General features: G+C 61.9%; 5 protein-coding genes across 5 annotated transcripts; 3 read left to right on the top strand and 2 right to left on the bottom strand.

Annotated features, from left to right (window-relative positions):
- Positions 1–9: 9 nt before the first annotated feature.
- On the bottom strand, positions 10–4,480 carry MSH5 (MutS family protein MSH5; the record flags this gene model as incomplete). The annotated part of the gene is made up of 24 exons (XM_076648625.1): positions 10–343; positions 435–600; positions 661–691; positions 772–904; positions 1,018–1,055; positions 1,115–1,200; positions 1,297–1,366; positions 1,424–1,510; positions 1,593–1,653; positions 1,714–1,797; positions 1,860–1,938; positions 1,995–2,012; positions 2,071–2,158; positions 2,259–2,417; positions 2,477–2,587; positions 2,652–2,711; positions 2,766–2,843; positions 2,906–3,021; positions 3,080–3,211; positions 3,271–3,347; positions 3,397–3,432; positions 3,490–3,596; positions 3,672–4,108; positions 4,171–4,480. 24 exons carry the CDS (start codon positions 4,478–4,480, stop codon positions 10–12), a joined length of 2,898 nt encoding a protein of 965 aa, XP_076505814.1.
- A 788-nt stretch (positions 4,481–5,268) lies between these two features.
- On the top strand, positions 5,269–6,958 carry JCM10292_001672 (uncharacterized protein; the record flags this gene model as incomplete). Its single annotated transcript, XM_076648624.1, has 4 exons — positions 5,269–5,559; positions 5,621–5,639; positions 5,704–5,755; positions 5,824–6,958. 4 exons carry the CDS (start codon positions 5,269–5,271, stop codon positions 6,956–6,958), a joined length of 1,497 nt encoding a protein of 498 aa, XP_076505813.1.
- Positions 6,959–7,458: 500 nt separating this feature from the next.
- Positions 7,459–8,728, bottom strand: JCM10292_001671 (uncharacterized protein; the record flags this gene model as incomplete). The annotated part of the gene is made up of 4 exons (XM_076648623.1): positions 7,459–8,332; positions 8,398–8,471; positions 8,548–8,568; positions 8,657–8,728. 4 exons carry the CDS (start codon positions 8,726–8,728, stop codon positions 7,459–7,461), a joined length of 1,041 nt encoding a protein of 346 aa, XP_076505812.1.
- An 855-nt stretch (positions 8,729–9,583) lies between these two features.
- On the top strand, positions 9,584–10,507 carry JCM10292_001670 (uncharacterized protein; the record flags this gene model as incomplete). Its single annotated transcript, XM_076648622.1, has 1 exon — positions 9,584–10,507. The coding sequence occupies one exon, from the start codon at positions 9,584–9,586 to the stop codon at positions 10,505–10,507; it is 924 nt and encodes a 307-aa protein (XP_076505811.1).
- A 1,065-nt stretch (positions 10,508–11,572) lies between these two features.
- Positions 11,573–15,004, top strand: JCM10292_001669 (uncharacterized protein; the record flags this gene model as incomplete). Its single annotated transcript, XM_076648621.1, has 16 exons — positions 11,573–11,691; positions 11,747–11,921; positions 11,978–12,055; positions 12,208–12,214; positions 12,302–12,338; positions 12,406–12,740; positions 12,913–13,006; positions 13,120–13,392; positions 13,793–13,867; positions 13,931–13,996; positions 14,056–14,152; positions 14,245–14,280; positions 14,342–14,392; positions 14,515–14,574; positions 14,634–14,756; positions 14,816–15,004. The coding sequence occupies 16 exons, from the start codon at positions 11,573–11,575 to the stop codon at positions 15,002–15,004; spliced, it is 1,815 nt and encodes a 604-aa protein (XP_076505810.1).
- Between the last annotated feature and the right edge of the window lie 151 nt (positions 15,005–15,155).

Genomic DNA, 15,155 nt, shown 5'->3' with positions numbered 1-15,155 from the left:
CGCCTCCTCTCACGCAACCGTTTCCTCGACGTCCTCGTCTGACGCGCCAGCAAGCACCCACCTCAGCTTGTCCTTGATGGCCTCCACGCTCTGCTCGTCCTCGTCAGCGCCCTCGCGCGCCGCCGCAAGCTCGACCAACCTCCTCGCGATCTCCTCGGCCTCCTCCCACTCGGCCCTCTCGTCCGCGCCGAGCTCGTCGACGTCCTGGAGAGCAAGCGCGTCGATCGAGCCCGCCGATACGAGGCGCGAGACCTCCGCGGCGCGGGCGCAGATCCCCGGCGCCAGGCCGAACAGCTGCGCGCACGACGTCGCGTGCGAGAGGAGGGCGAGACCGGGTGAGAGGCTGAGAGCAATTCGACCGAGATCATCAGTCTTCGAAGGAAGCTTCAATTATGGAGTAGCCGTGAACCTGCACGACGGCGAAAGAGACGGACCGGTACAGATATGTGACGTTCTCGACGGCGTCGCTTTGCGGAGAGCGACTCGCCGGCGGGGTTGGCAACTCGCTTGCCGTGTCATTCCCTTTGTCGTCGATGAGGATCTCCATGTGCGCCAGAAAGACGGGGAGCTGCCGCGCGAGGATGCCGTTGAGGAAGACGTCTGTTGCGAGTCGAGGAGTGAGCGTTGGGCATCGCAACCTGCTTGCGAAACTGCACTCGCGCTGGAAGTGTGTCGCGATGGCGACGCGAGGCTGTTTAGATGGGTTGCGCGATGCGAAACAGCGGGTCAGGTCATGTCTCGAGCCGCACTGTCGCAGGGTGGACGACGTACCGCATCGGCGCCGAGCTCGAGTAGGTGCTTGACTACGCCGCAGAACAAGCCCGCGCCATCATTCAGCTCGGTCCCCTTGCCGAACTCGTCGAGGATGAAAAGCGAGCGAGGCGTGAGGTTGCGGAGCGCGAAGCTGCAGACGGCATGTACGCGTTAGTAATGCGTATCACCCCACTTCTTTCGCGGTCGTGCCAAGCTGCACGCAGGCTGACTGGGCACGGAATCGAAAGACTGGTAGCGACGCACGAGACCTGCTGCAAGTCAATCATGAAGGCCGAAGAACCCTGCACCTCCAGCTGTTGTCAGCGGCGTTTTGAGCTCACATGTGTGAGCAGTACCGTACCCTGGTGATGGACTCTTTCGTCGAGATCCTGGTGAGGATGCGGTCCGTTAAGCCGATGAGCGCTTCCTCCGCTGGAACGAAGCAGCCTGCACGGGAGAGCAGTCAGTCCGGGTGGAGCTGACAACATCTGTTCCGTAGGCGCGATGAGGTCGCTCTGCCACACGGAAGCAAACAATACTCACCGAGATGAGCCATAAAGGTGATGAGCGCGACCTGCTTGAGATACACGCTCTTGCCGCTGAAATTGGCGCCCTACATACGCCTCGATGGTCAGCTGACGCACGCGAGAGTGCAGGAAAGGCGACGTACCGTGACGATGACGATACTGCGCTCGTCGAATCCGAGGACCGGCTTGTCTTCGTCCGAGTCGTGCTTGACAAGCCCCTGCCCGCCGACCTGCGAGCATTGGCGATGAAGAAACATGACGAGTGGTCAACAGCGTCGCACGAGTGCGTCACATAGTGTTCCACGAATGCACCAGCGATGTGTTGTTGGGAACGAACGTCTCGACGCAGAGCTCGGCGAGAGGGTGGCGGCCCCTGGTGACGCTTGAAGGTCAGAGTCCGCTCCGGATCGTGAGCTGGACAAACAGAACGCACTTGCTGATCTTGCAGACGGGCTCTTCCGTCAAGACCGGGCGTTTCCACTCGTACACCTTGGCTGCTTCGGCAAACGCGATGAGGCTGCATCCCATCCGCTCATCCCGTCAGATGCCGTTCGCATGGGCGGGCAGAGAGGGACGCACCAGTCAAGCTCGGCGACAGCCTCGCTGACGGTGAGGAGCTGATTGCGGAGACGCAGAACGTGCGAAACGAGGGCGTGAACTGCGGCATTGCGAATGAGCGGCTTTACCAAGCCAGCACAGGAGGGCGTGCCGCACCGATCTCGATCTCCTTGTCTGTGGCGTCGAGTGTGTGAGCTGGCGGTTTACGCAAACCGCGGAAACCGAGTCGCACCCGAGACGAACGACTGCAGGTCGCCGATGTGGCGGTCGAGGTCGCGACACTTGTCGCTTTTGAAGTAGGCTTGGTGTTCCGTGACGAACTGGTCGAGTGATAGCACGAAGTCAAAGCTTGCTCGATGTCCGTCTGCGCCTGCGCAAACGAGGAAAGAGCAATTGTCGTTCTCTGACGAGACAACGCACCTGGAAGTCCCATCCGATCTCTGCGTACTTGCCTGCATCGGTCACCTCTGGCTCATATGCGATGGCGATGAGGTAGCCGAGCTGCGGAAAGTAGACGACCGAAAGCTCCTTGGCAAGCGTCGGCGGGAGATCTTGCGCGAGCTCGTCGGCAACTTCCGTCTGCAGTCTTAACACGTCAGATCGTCTCGAGACAGACTTCGCAATCGACAGGCGCGCACGAGGAAAGAAGGAAGGCCGTTGTACTGGCGGCGAAGCTCGTCGAGGCTAGCGTCGATGCCAGACCGGACGCAAACCTTGCCGAGCTTGAGGTTCGACTCTTCCCAGTCAATCTGTAGCGCAAGTTGCGTGCGGCAGGTCAGTTCTGTCCAATCTGACAAGGAGGCTTCGACGTGCGACGTTGTTGATCATGCTGCCGAGGTCCCTGAACGCGTGTGAGTCGAACGAACCGAGGAACTGCCCAAAAGCAGCGTGAGCAACTTCGTCGCGTGCGAACTCCGAAAAGCGCACCTTCTCCAGCACGTTGAGATTGGGACGGCACTCAAGGCAGAAGACGGCATCTCGGATCATGATTGTCGCGTACGTGAGCTGGCAGAGCGCCAAGCTATCAGTCCAATGGCGCAATACCGTACAGTAGCAAGTGCGCGTACCTTCCACAAGGACTGCCAGTCGTTGATGCTGCCGTTGCCGCCCGAGAGCGTCTTGAGCAGGCGAGGGGTGTTCTTCACGAGCTTGATGTGCGACCGCATCGCATCGACGGGAGCCTCTGCGTGCAACAGAGCGTAAGCTTGCTAGTCAGGGCGAGCCACACCTTAAGTACGTACGGTTGGTCTCGCGTTTGAAGCATTCGACCGCGTCGAGGCGGAGTTCGATGACATCAAGCTCAAGCGACGGGCGGATGAACCACTGGCGGAGGAGGGCCTTGCCGAGAGGGCTGCGGGTATGGTTGACGATACCTGTCACGGCAAAATGAGAGTCGGCACTCGGTTGTTTTGGAGGGTAGCGAGCAACCCACCGAAGAGCGAAAGACCCTCTTTCGTCGCCGACGAACCCGTCGAAGCGTGTGCCTCGTCTTCAAAGACTTGCAGCGACCTGCGGAGGATGTCAGTGCCTTGCAGGGATCATGGAGAGTGCAACCCACGTGAGGGCGTCCGAGCTGATGAGCATGACCTTGTCGCTGCAGGATGACAGCATCAGCGGCCTCGTCTTTGGTAATTGTGGCGAATTGGCGCACAGCTTCATCAGCTCCAGACCGCTGACTTCCGCAGACGATCCGTCGAGCTCGCCAGCGTGCGAGCGAACCTTGGAAAGGTGGCTCAGAAGTGCCCCGACGCAGCCCAGCTGCACGAATGTGTGAGCGCGCAAGCTTTGTAGACCAGTCGAAGACTTGCGGGGGGCGCGAGGGAAGCGACGCACAGTGATTGGGCTTGCGGCGAAGTTGTTGAGGAAGGCCTCGATGCGAAGCTCGCGGTTCCTCGTCGTGCGATCGTCGTCCAGGTTGTCCGTACTAGACTTCGGACGCTTGCTCGGCCTGCCAAACGTGTAAGCGTCCTGCTCTTCGTCTCCGTCGACAGCCTCATCGTCCACTTCCGGGTCCGGGTCCGTCCACGAGCCGTTTTCGACAATGTACAGCTGCGCCAGGGCGAGGCGACCGTGTCCAGCATAGAAATCGCGCGCAGGGCGGTACTCGACGCGAACCTTGCCGGCATCGGTGTCGGCTGAAGAGGCGGCGGAGCTGGCCGACTTGCCGGCGGGGAGCGGGATAGACGCAAGCTTGTTCTCGAGGGTTTCGAGGAAAGTGGACTCGGCGGTGGAAGCAGTCAAGACGGTGCTTGGGAGCAGCTGCTCGACGACTGGGAGCGCGCGCTAGCTGTGAGAGTGCGGCGAGCAGAGCGGAGCCCGGGAGGAAGCCTACTGAGAGTCGTCAAATCCCAGCTCGTCGAGTCTTGCTGGTCTTCGATGAACAGAAGCTTGCCGGTATCGAACTCGTGGAAGCAGCAGCCGACCTTGCCCTTGGAAGCGGTGATGGCGAGGATGTCGCCGTGCTCGCGCTCTTCGTCGTGGCCGTCCTCGGCGTCTTCGTCGTCACTGTGACTCGTCTCGGGTGAAGCGGGGGCTGCGGGAGCGCTGTACGCCTCTGCAGTGCCCCAGCGCAGCTTGCGCGGCCGCGATTTCTCCTTGACATCCGAGTTGACTGATGAAGCGAAGGCAAGCGGAGAAGGCATCGCAGTGCGCGTTTGCCCGCTCGAGGGGTTACGAGGAGCACCAGCAAGCACTCGAGCGTCTCAAGCACAGGTCACAAGCGGAATGACGAGTCGGGCAAGAGGTCAACCCTTGGGTCAACCTGCTCCTTGCGCTTTTGCTTCCTCCCTTTCCGCTCTTTCTACGACAGACATGAGGAGGCTTGTCGGAAGGTTTGACTGCGCTCTGTCAGCGCTGCCAGACTCGTCTCGTGCTTTCACCCTCGCCGAGCCTCCCTCGCTTGCCGCGCACTCCGCTTCCCGCGCTTGACCCGGATGCCAGAATAGGCTCGGCGACGGTGTCCGCGCGGGCCTGGCCTCAGCGCTGACGGGACTCCACGGTGTGGGTCCTCCCGCCGCGGACCGTCCGCTCGCAGGTGTCGTCCGTGCACGCTCCCCTCGAATGGGTTTCCGTCGTTTCGCGACGGCCGGAAGATCCGCTTTGCACCGCCTTCGTAGCTGCCATTTGGTCTTCCAGTAGCTTGCGCTGTCTCTGTCGTCTTGCCCATCTCGCTGTCGCTTCGCTTCGCAGCTTGCAGACGGCGACCGCTGTCCGAGATTCGTCTGTTTCCGGCTGCCCGAGTTTCTCATCAACTAGTCGCGTCCGCGCGGGGTCCTTGCTGCTCGGACAGAGGCTCCCTGACGAGCACGAGCCGGCGAGCAGCCCGGTTCGGAGGGCTGCACCGTGAGACGCCCGGACAAGCCACGCTGGCTCGAGACCTCCTTGTGTCGCCACTCGCTTTCTTCCACCCCTCGGTCACACTCGTATCGTCATGACCACACCGCCCTCGCCGCCGTCCTCGAACGCCGGAGACGCCGTCGAGAAGGAGGCACCGGTCGTCCAGGCCCAAGCCTCGCCGGAGACGCCGAGTCCTCGGTCCGAACGCTTCGCCAGTCTCGCACAAGTCGCTACCGAAGCTGCAGAGGAGGAGGCGAGAAGCGCATCGGGCTCGCCGAAACAGCGCCGCAATCCAACCCCGCCGGACCAGAGGGGATCGTCGTCGACGAGGTCTCGCCGCTCGAATGTCCAGAGCTGCGATCACTGTCGCGTCCGCAAGATCAAGGTGCGTCGCGCGTGCTCAGTGCGGACCATCAGAACCTTACTCATTGTGCTCTACCCAACAGTGCGACCGGGATCGTCCATGTGCGGCCTGTTCGTCATCTCTATTTTGACGCAACGTACCGATGCTGACTATCATCAATTACAGGTGTCCTGCGCAAGACTCCCTGTACCTATGACGATGCAGGCGAGGACTACTTGTTCGTCTCGCTCCCGCTGGTCGCTTTCCTCAGTTCCAGCCCTTTGTGTTCATCTCGCCTGCATGCAGCGCGGCGAACCGCCTGCGGAGGAACCAGGACGAGATCGTTCGCTTGCGCCAGCACGTACTCGAGCTCTCACGGCGACTGGGTCTGTCGGGGGACGACCTCGTCCAGCTGGCAGACAAGGCGGACAGACTTGACGACGCTGAGGTCGCGATCGGAGTCGCACCTGCACTCAAGCGAGGTCTCAAACGTCCACTCACCTCCGTCTTGATCGATGGAGCGAGCCCTTCCCAGACGTACGCGGTCAGCGTGGCGGAGGACCGGCGTGAAGCTCGACCGGCCAAGGTGCAGCATATCGAGGGACGTTCCTCCGCTACGAACGCGACCCCCACCACACGTGCAGCATTTCAAGACACCCCGACGCATTCGCCCCGCGCTGTCTCGAGGTCGCTGCAGCCCTTCCCGCAGGCCACCGCTCCGACTCATGCCCTTGCCCGTGCCGCTCCTTTCGCCGCACATCCGGCCTACCCGTCTTCCGCGCTGGCCTACCAACCCATGGTCATCGTCTATGCGCCGTTCAGCACGCCGATGGCTGTCCCCGTCTCGGGCGCTATCGCACCCTTCGCGCGTACCGCCCAAACGCCGCAGTATCTCGCTGCCGCGTCCGGTGCGCCATCGATGCAGCTTCCGGACTTCTCGACGACGCTCTCGCTCGCAGCGACGACCTCGGCGCAGCGTGTCTCGCCCGCCACGCTCTCGCCCCTCGTCATCCCGACGCAGGTCCCGCTTTCGGCGCTCACACCCGCCCCGTCGGCACAACCGGCATTCTCGCGCGCGACGTATGGCGCAACCATGACCGCCAAAGCGCCGATCAGTAGCGGCACGAGCCTCGCTGCGGTTTCGTCGCCTGTTCACTCGCTTGCGACGCCGCAATCAGGCGTTGCACCGCCCTCCGCTGCGGTCAGTTTGGCCGTTTCCGACCGTGGCAAGTACCGCCTTCCCCCTCCGCGCGCGACGTACGGCGCCGGATCGGGCGTCGGCGTCTCCCTCGACGGATTCAAGACCGTCTCGCCGGCTTCGGCGACCGCATCGAGGGCGCAGAGTAAGGCGCCGAGCGAGGAGTCGGGGGCGGCCGGTGATGCAGGCTCGCCGCAGATCAGGGAGATGACGCGGACGCCGGAGCCGCGGCGCGTCGACTAGGCGATCAGAGGTTTCGAGCTGCTCGAGGAGGCGGCCAATGTGGAGATTGGCGTGCTGCGGGCGTCGGAGGAGCGCGTTTCCGCGTTGGACGGCCCCTTCGCACATCATACGACCAGCCTGCTGAGCACGGCGTTCAGTGGGCGTGCGGATGTCGGGTCGGCCGCGTGAGAAGGACGAGCAGCAAAGGTTTCCTTCCGCAACCTGTAGAGACACTCTCGAAAGTGCTCAGTTCGTGCCTTGTATCAAACATGTATCTTCAGTGTGACGTGGATCCTACGAGACGAGGGAGAGCCGGGAGGAGACGTGGGAAACCAAGGTTTGGGTACTGACGAAAGCGACGGAGGCAAGACCAAGAACCGAGCAGGGAGGACAGACGGTGACCTAATAACGAGACAAAACGACCTGGAAAGCAGCATGCAAGTGCGAGAAAGGATGGAAAGGACCGACAAGCGAGGAGGCCAGCTCCGCGCCAACCCAGAAACGCATACCCAAAGGCCAATTCACGCGTGATCGTCCGGGAGGTGCATCAGCGTCTCCCACTCCTCCTTGTGCGCCTCGCGCTCGACCTGCGCGCCCTCCGCGGGAAGGGTCGAGCCATCGGCATTGGTCGGCATTGCCTCGAGTTCGAGCGAGGGGACGTTGTGCTCCGAAACCTGCGCGTACGCCTCGTTGAGCAGCGCCGCGACGGTCGACGGTCCGCCATTCGTGGGCGCGTAGTGCATCGACGTGTTGATCGGCGGGAGATCGGCCGGCGAGGGGCGAAAGCCGCCGCTGAAGGAGTTCGCAGTGGAGCTCGTCGAGGGGTCGAGCAGGAGCGCATTTGAAGGCTGCAGCGAGACGCCGTGGCTCGGCGGCAGGGGAGGAGCCCAACCCTCGCCCGAATACGCATACGAGCCCTGGTCGGAGCGATAGGCGTGCCCGACGGGAGAGGCGTGGCTGCCCGCTAGCGAGTGGGGCGGCTGCGGCAGGGCGTACGAGACGGTCGAGTCGCACGGCGCGCGAGCAGAGGGAGGACCGTACACGCCTGCGGAATGCGGACTCGAGCGGTAGGTGTACGAGGGAAACAGCGTGCTCGGTGAGGGGTTGCTGAACGAGCGAGTCGGCGAGACCCACGTTGCGCCAACGCCATACGGATGAGGCGGTGGAAGGAACTGAGTCGGGCTCGGTCCGACATGGTACACCCTCGGCGTGTGATGGTAGCCGGGACTCGGAAGCGGGTCGAGGTGACCGTACGGCGGTGTCGGCGGCGGGACGGGCGGATAGTACGGCTGACCGTCGCGCTCGATGAGCATCTGCTGGAGCTGCTTGATGATTTTGTGTAGGCGCTCAATCTCGGCCATGTTGTCGTCGTGCGACCCGTTGATGAAGCCTTGCCTGCGGGAGAGAGAATGGCCTGACCATCGGCTGCGGCACATTCGTCGCCGAGTGGAGGTACGTACGACGGCTTGCAGTCGAGCCAGATGCATTCAGCACCTCGCAGCTCGCAGGCAGCACACGGCGAAGTCCGCGAGCACTGCACGACCGGGAGGGTGGGGTCAGCGCAGCGCACTCACAGCGACAGCAGCTCTCGCTCTAGAGTCACGGCGCACCTTCAGCTTGCGCTTGCGGCACTGTGAAGACGATACGGGGTCAGCCGCTGGCAATCGCGGCGAGCGGCAAGCGGGACTTTGGCCTTTGCTGATGAAGAACACGACTCACGCCTTCGCAGGACAGGTGCCGGGCTTGTGTGCCGAGCCCTGTGCTGTAGTAGGACGATTGGGCCTTGGGCATGGCGACGCGTGTCCGTGACCGGCGCGATGGGAAAGAACGTGCGGATCGATTGTAGCTAAAGACGAGAAGGGGAGACCGTCGACAGTATGGCAGGGGGAGAAGAGGGTGGCGAGCGCGCAGCTGGTGGGTGAAGCTGATGAAGCGGAGCCAGACAAAGGAGAGTACGCCAACGGGCCAGACAGGTCACGAATTGCGGGAGAGATCGAGCCGAAAGGGAACGGCTGTGCTTCTTTCTCCTGTTCTTCCCCCACAGACAGGCACAAGAGGCGCGCGAAGCGTTCCTCGGTGCGTGCGTGCGAAGACCCGCGTGGTCAGCCTTCGCCCGGACTGGGGGATAAGCGGTTGTCCAGCGGTCAACCCGCCTCTAGGGTCACTCTGCAGGGTGCAGGCGGCCCAGACGGTCACGACTGGTATCATGATGCAGACATGTGTGCAGCAGAGCCAAATACGAATGCCTTCGGCAGCGTCGAAGGAGATCGGGCAGACAGGAGAGTCCGAGAGATTCGAGCGCGGACGAACGCCAAACGTCTGTCTCTCGCGGTAGCGCGACGCTCGAGCGCTCCCACGTGCTTGATCGAGTGTGTTCCGGATGCCGGCGACTTCTGCGGCTCAGGAGCGGGGAGAAGGAAGAGAACCCAGCGGTTAAGGAAGCGGGGAGTCGGCCGCGCCGCCGCGGCGGACGGCGCGCAGTACGGCGCAGAGCGCAGCAAAGCGGTTGCAATGTTCGGCCGAGTCTACGCCAGGCCAGCTCGCGTGTGAAGAGGAAAGTGCTCGGGAGAGAGCGTGGGCGGGACCGCTTCGTCTCGAACAGCTCGCTACGGCAGCAGCAGGCAGAGCAGCAGACGCGCTCACACGATGGAGCAGCCCGACTCAGCGACGCTGGCGTACCTCTCGCGCCTTCCCCTCGCCTTGTCCGCCCTCCCCGTCCTCTCTTCAGCTTCATCTCTTTCGTACTTCGCGCATGCCGCATCATCCTCAAGCGACTCGCTGGCTACCAAGTGCGGCTGCTGTCGTGCCGAGGTCGTCGTCGGGCTCAACGCCAGCTGCTGGAGCGAGCGCGGCAGTCTTTGGGCGTCCTGCGAAGGCTGCGGCGCCGTCTCGCGCAAGTCGCGCACGGCCGGCGAAGGCGTCGCAGCCGGTTTGCAAGGCGGGAAAGGGCAACTCGAGCGGGTCAAGAAGCGCCGACGGGTCGAGACGCGGTTGCGAAAGGAGGCGACTCATGCGACGCAGGTCGCGGGATCCACCAAGCCGGCAGCACATGCATCAGAAACGCCTTCCGCGCGGTCAGCTCAAATCGGTCACCGCAGGGTCGGGCTAGCGAGCACGACGGGCGGCACGGCGGCACCGGCGCATTCTGCGCGGCCGACTTCCGTCCTCGTGCCCTCTTCCGCCCATCCTCCTTCGCGTTCAGCCGACCCGGCTCCGTCGAAGTCGCGACCTCGGCCTGTTGAAGCGCTTCAGAGCAACTCTAAGCATGCCGTTCAGGCCGCTACCGCCCCAACCGGCGCCGATCATCCGCATGCTGCCGCACCTTCCGCCTCGTCGACCCTCGCCAGATCCGCTCCCGCACCTCGCGCTTCAGCCACCAATGCATCCGGTGCACGCGGTACGGTGGACACAGCTGCAGCGGCGGGAGCGGGAGAGGGCAGCAAGAAGCGCAAACGGCCCAAACAGCCGTCGGGACTGGCGGAGCTGCTCGAGGCGAAAAAGCGGCGCGAGAAGGAGGAGAGCCAGGCCAAGGGCGGCGGTGGCTTGGCCGACTTTCTGCAAGGGTTGTAGCACTGTCGCGGCGGTATCCACGCAATGCTCTTGCGCAGTCTCACGAATGAATTGGTCAACCGCCCTCGAATGCAAGCGAGGCAGGGAGGTTTCCGTCCATATCCTGCCTGGCACAAAGTTCGCGAGCAGGAGGCTCGCGAGAGGCAATCGCAAGCTGACCTTCGGAGCGGGGAGCACTACAAGGACGGCAAAAGGGGGAGACTCGCGAACGGCAAAAGCTAATGCACTGGCCGGGAATCGAACCCGGGGCTAGGCAACTCAGACAAAGCTGGCAATGCCCAATTTTACCACTAAACCACCAGTGCAAGCGATGAAAGCGAGGCTGAACTAAGCCTACATATAGTCTTTTGGGCCGACGTGCTCGATAACTGACTTTCCCAGGCTCTCATTCTTTCCTGACGTCGAGACCCTTGCAATACATCCCATTAGGTCAAAAGGAGAAGCTGGACTCGCGCTGCACACGAGGGCGTGATGATCACGCTCATTTCTCTCGAGCGCTAGGTGTGTCGCTTCTTCGCTCGGCACTCTTGCATGCGTCTGTGGTCTTCCATGCACACGCAAGTGCTCAGCGTGTAAGGTCAGCCGGCGCGCGCGCTGCTCATGCGTCGAGTCTTGCAATATTCATTCGACCGTCTTCTTCTCGCTGCCTTCGGGCTCGTATCGGCGACGGTCGTTCTGCGCTACGGTGCTGCACTTGTGGGCCAGCTTTGACCAGCGACAGACATTCAACTGGTAAGGTGCTGCCCCTCTCCCGCGTGGGAGAATCCATCGTACGCAGAGGTTCGGCCTTCGCAACTTCACTCGATTGCTGCCTGGCCCGTCAATTTCGGTTCCAACCCGGGACTGCCGCGGTCTGCTGACAGCGCTGTCCGGCCGGGAGCGCAGAGCGGTGCAGGCAATCCCCACGGGATCGCGGGAGGAGAGAGAGGTTCGGCCTCCGCAGCGGAGCGTCATACGGGTTGCCAAGGGTCCCCTGCGTTGCTTTTTCGGTCCTCACTGCCGAGCCGCGTGCGGCGAGCTGCTTCTCTCTCCTCCTTGCACATCACACGTGTGCTACGATCGACCATGAGCGAGAAGCCCAAGCGCCAGCTCTCGCACGGCAGCGACACGGTCGTTGGCTCGAATGCCGACAGTGCTACCGAGAAGCAGAAGAAGCAAGATGCGCTCATGTCGAACCCGCTTGGGTGAGCCATCCCTGTATTGTGTCGCGCAGGATCGTCGCTCATTCGTCCGCAACAGCAACAAGAGCGAGGAGGAGCTCTACCGCGACGTCGTCGAATGGACGGAGCGCACTGGTCTCACCGACGTCCGCGATCTCATGTTCAAGGCCGCCCTCGTCGCGCAGGACCGCGACAACTTTGAGCGCCTGTCGCAGCTTACCGAGGAGGACAAAGACATCCTTCGCCACGAAAAGGTCCGCAGCAGCCTTCTCAAGTTGCCGATGCTTCATTCTGACATTCCACACTGCAGGCCCACCCTTTTGCCCAGACCAAGACGCTCTACTGGACGGTCTTCATGTGCAGCATGGCCGCCGTTGTGCAGGGAATGGTGCGTTCACCGGCGCTGCTATCGTCAATGCCTAGGCTTCGCTGACCGTCTCCGCCGCTCTCTTTGTTCCTGATGCTTGCAGGACGAGGTGAGTCACTCTACGATACTTACTTGACGAGTTCAGGGTACTCACGACCTTCTATCTTCAACAGACTGTCAGTGAGTTGCCAATCTCCCCTGAGACGGGTTTCCCGTCCCTTTCCTCGCGTTTCTCGCCCTTGGGACCCTTCTGACGCCTCGGGACAGTAAACGGTGCCAATCTCTTCTACCCGCAGCAATTTGGGCGAGTCGGTTTGGCCGATTTAAGCCTCCCACAGCCCTTTTAACGTCTCTCGCACTTCCGAACGCAGAATTGGGAGCGACAGCACCCGCGACACCCTTCTACTCGGCCTCGTCGCATCCGCACCGTACCTCTGCTCGGCCGTCTTCTCGTGCTGGTTGACCTACCCGCTCAACAAGTTCTTCGGCCGCCGCGGCGCCATCTTCATCTCGACGCTGTGCGCCTTCCTCGGCTGCATCTGGAACGGCCTGACCAACAGCTGGGAGCATCTGTTCGTCTCGCGTCTCTTCCTCGGTATCGGTATCGGCCCAAAGTCGGCAACCGTGCCGACCTTCAGCGCCGAGATCGCACCCGCCCGCATCCGCGGTGCGCTGGCCATGCAGTGGCAGACTTGGACGGCGTTCGGTGCGTATCCTCCTTTTCAGCAGTCTTATCCGTCCTGAGGGCGTATCCTCCTTCTCCGCCGCCTTCGTACATCCCGAGGTCTTGTCCTCCTTCTCGACCGCTCCTTCTCGACCGCCTTGTTTCGATCTCGGCAGAAGTCTCAGGTCCCTCTGACATTCGGCCCTTTCCATAGGTATCTGCCTGGGCACCGTCTCGTCGCTCATCTTCAAGGATGTTCCTGACAAGCCCGGCATCACGGGCTTGAACTGGCGCCTCATGCTCGGCTCGTGCGTTTGCTCCCTCTCAGTCTGTTCTTTCAGTCTGAACGCGTTCGAGCGCTACAAGCGTGCCGTAGAGACAGCGAGGAACGTGACTGACGCAGCTCCGGTGTCTGCAATAGCGCCTGCCTACCCGCCATCCTTGTCTGCGCCCAGGTCTACTTCGTCCCGGAGTCACCTCGCTGGCTCATCGGTAAAGGCCGTCACCACAAGGCATGGCAGTCGTTCCTCAAGCTGCGCCGTACCCCGCTCCAGGCCGCTGTCGACATGTACTACACTTCGAAGTGTATCGAGATCGAACAGGAGATCGCGGCCGAGCGCACCCGCAACGTCGTCGTCGAGATGATCTCGGTTCCTCGCAACCGTCGTGCCATGCTTGCCTCGTGCATTGTCATGTGCGTTGATTCCCAAAGCCGAAGGCAGAGCGGCGCTCGCGAGGCGTTGACACTGACTCTCTGTCTCTCTCTTTCCGCTCCCCGCCCGCAATCTTCTGGTCTGCAGGTTCCTTCAGCAATTCTGTGTGTCAGACCTCCTGTGGTCCGCCCGGGCAAGTGAACTGACGCAGTTCCCTGCTTCGGCCGACCGTCCTCTCCGTTCTCGACGCTGCCTCCGATCTCTCTCTTTTCGCTTTCGCTTTTCCGTCGCCGCTTCTATCCTTTTTTCGCGCACTTCAACTCTATGCACGACGAACCATAGGCGGAATCAACGCCATTGCGTGAGCAGACCGCCCTCTTCTCTCCCTGTTGTCTCCCTCTGTCATGTTGGCTCTCCCGCTGACCTGACGACTCCCTGCAGGTACTACTCTTCGACCATCTTCGAGAATGCCGGCCAAGACACAACGACGGCACTTCTCGGCTCGTTTGGTTACGGGTGCGCCCCCTTTCGGCCTCTCTTCGCCTCCCAGCTCCTGCCTGACTCTGGCGCACCACCCAGCCTTATCAACTGGGTTTTCAGCTTGCCTGCATTTTTTACAATTGATTCCTTCGGTCGCAGATCTTTGTAACTTGTCTCCTCAAGTTCGCTCGTCCGCTGTCCGGCCGCTCATACTCGTCTCGCAGGCTCCTCTTCACCCTCCCCTTCCTCTCGCTCTTCATGTGGATCGCTGGGTCGGGCTTCTGGCTCCAAGGCGCTCAGCAGCAGCTCGCCATGGTCACCGTTCGTTGTTCTCGCCGTTCAGACTCCCGACCTTCCTAGCTGACGCGCTTCTCCCCGTCCTCACCTGATCCATTGCCCCTTCCTCCTGGCAGACCGGCATCTACCTCTTTGCCGCGTTCTACGGACCGGTGAGCTCCTTGCATAGTGCTCTCGCATGTTGCGGCCCGCTGACTGCCCTTCTCGCATTAGGGCGCCGGTCCTGTTCCCTTCTCGTACAGTGCTGAGGTCTACCCGCTCAATGTATGTTTGCTGCCATGTTCATTCAATCCTCAAGAGCTGGAAGAAGCCTCATCAGGCGTGCAGCGAATACAACGGCGGATCAAAATGCGTTGCCCTCCAGACTGACCTCGACTGTTGCGCAGGTCCGCGAGGTTGGCATGGCGCTTGCGACGGCCGTCACGTGGCTCTTCAACTTCATCAATGTGAGCTAACAAGAGCATGTTCACCCGCTTGAGCCATTCTGACCACACTTCTCTCACAGGCCCTCGTCTTCCCGCTTCAAATCAGGAAGTGGGGTTCCGCCGGTGCCTTCTACTGGTTCGGCGCCTGGAACTTTGTGCTCTGGTTCCTTGTCCTCATGTTCTGCCCGGAGACCAAGGCTTTCGTGCGTCTTTTTGCGGCCCTGTCATCTCCAGGTCTTCTGATGACAAAGTCTTTCCACAGACGCTCGAAGAGCTCGACGAGGTCTTCTCGATGAGCACGCTCCGCCAGGCTCGCTACGGTCTCGCCTCACCGGCGTACTGGTTCCGCAAGTACATCCTCCGCCAGAAGGTGCACCGCGTCGCGCTGCACCACTACCACCCGTCGGAGGAGAAGGACCGCGCGCAAGTCGAGCACCGCGAGCTCGCCTAAAGACGCCCGCTCGCCGTCGAGCAGATTGACCGCGACTGTACATACGAGGAGATGGAGCAGAGGAGTGGCGGCAGGGCTCTCTGTACAGCACCGACTAATTCTCCTCCTAGCTCGTGTACCTAGTGCATCGCAAGACTCCCTTCTCTACAGA

This window comes from Rhodotorula paludigena (genome assembly GCF_050403205.1).
Source record: "Rhodotorula paludigena JCM10292 DNA, Rt_paludigena_JCM10292v1_ctg17, whole genome shotgun sequence".
NCBI lineage: Eukaryota > Fungi > Basidiomycota > Microbotryomycetes > Sporidiobolales > Sporidiobolaceae > Rhodotorula > Rhodotorula paludigena.
The sequence above is the reverse complement of the archived record's forward strand: the minus strand, read 5'-3'. Positions and strand labels throughout refer to the sequence as shown.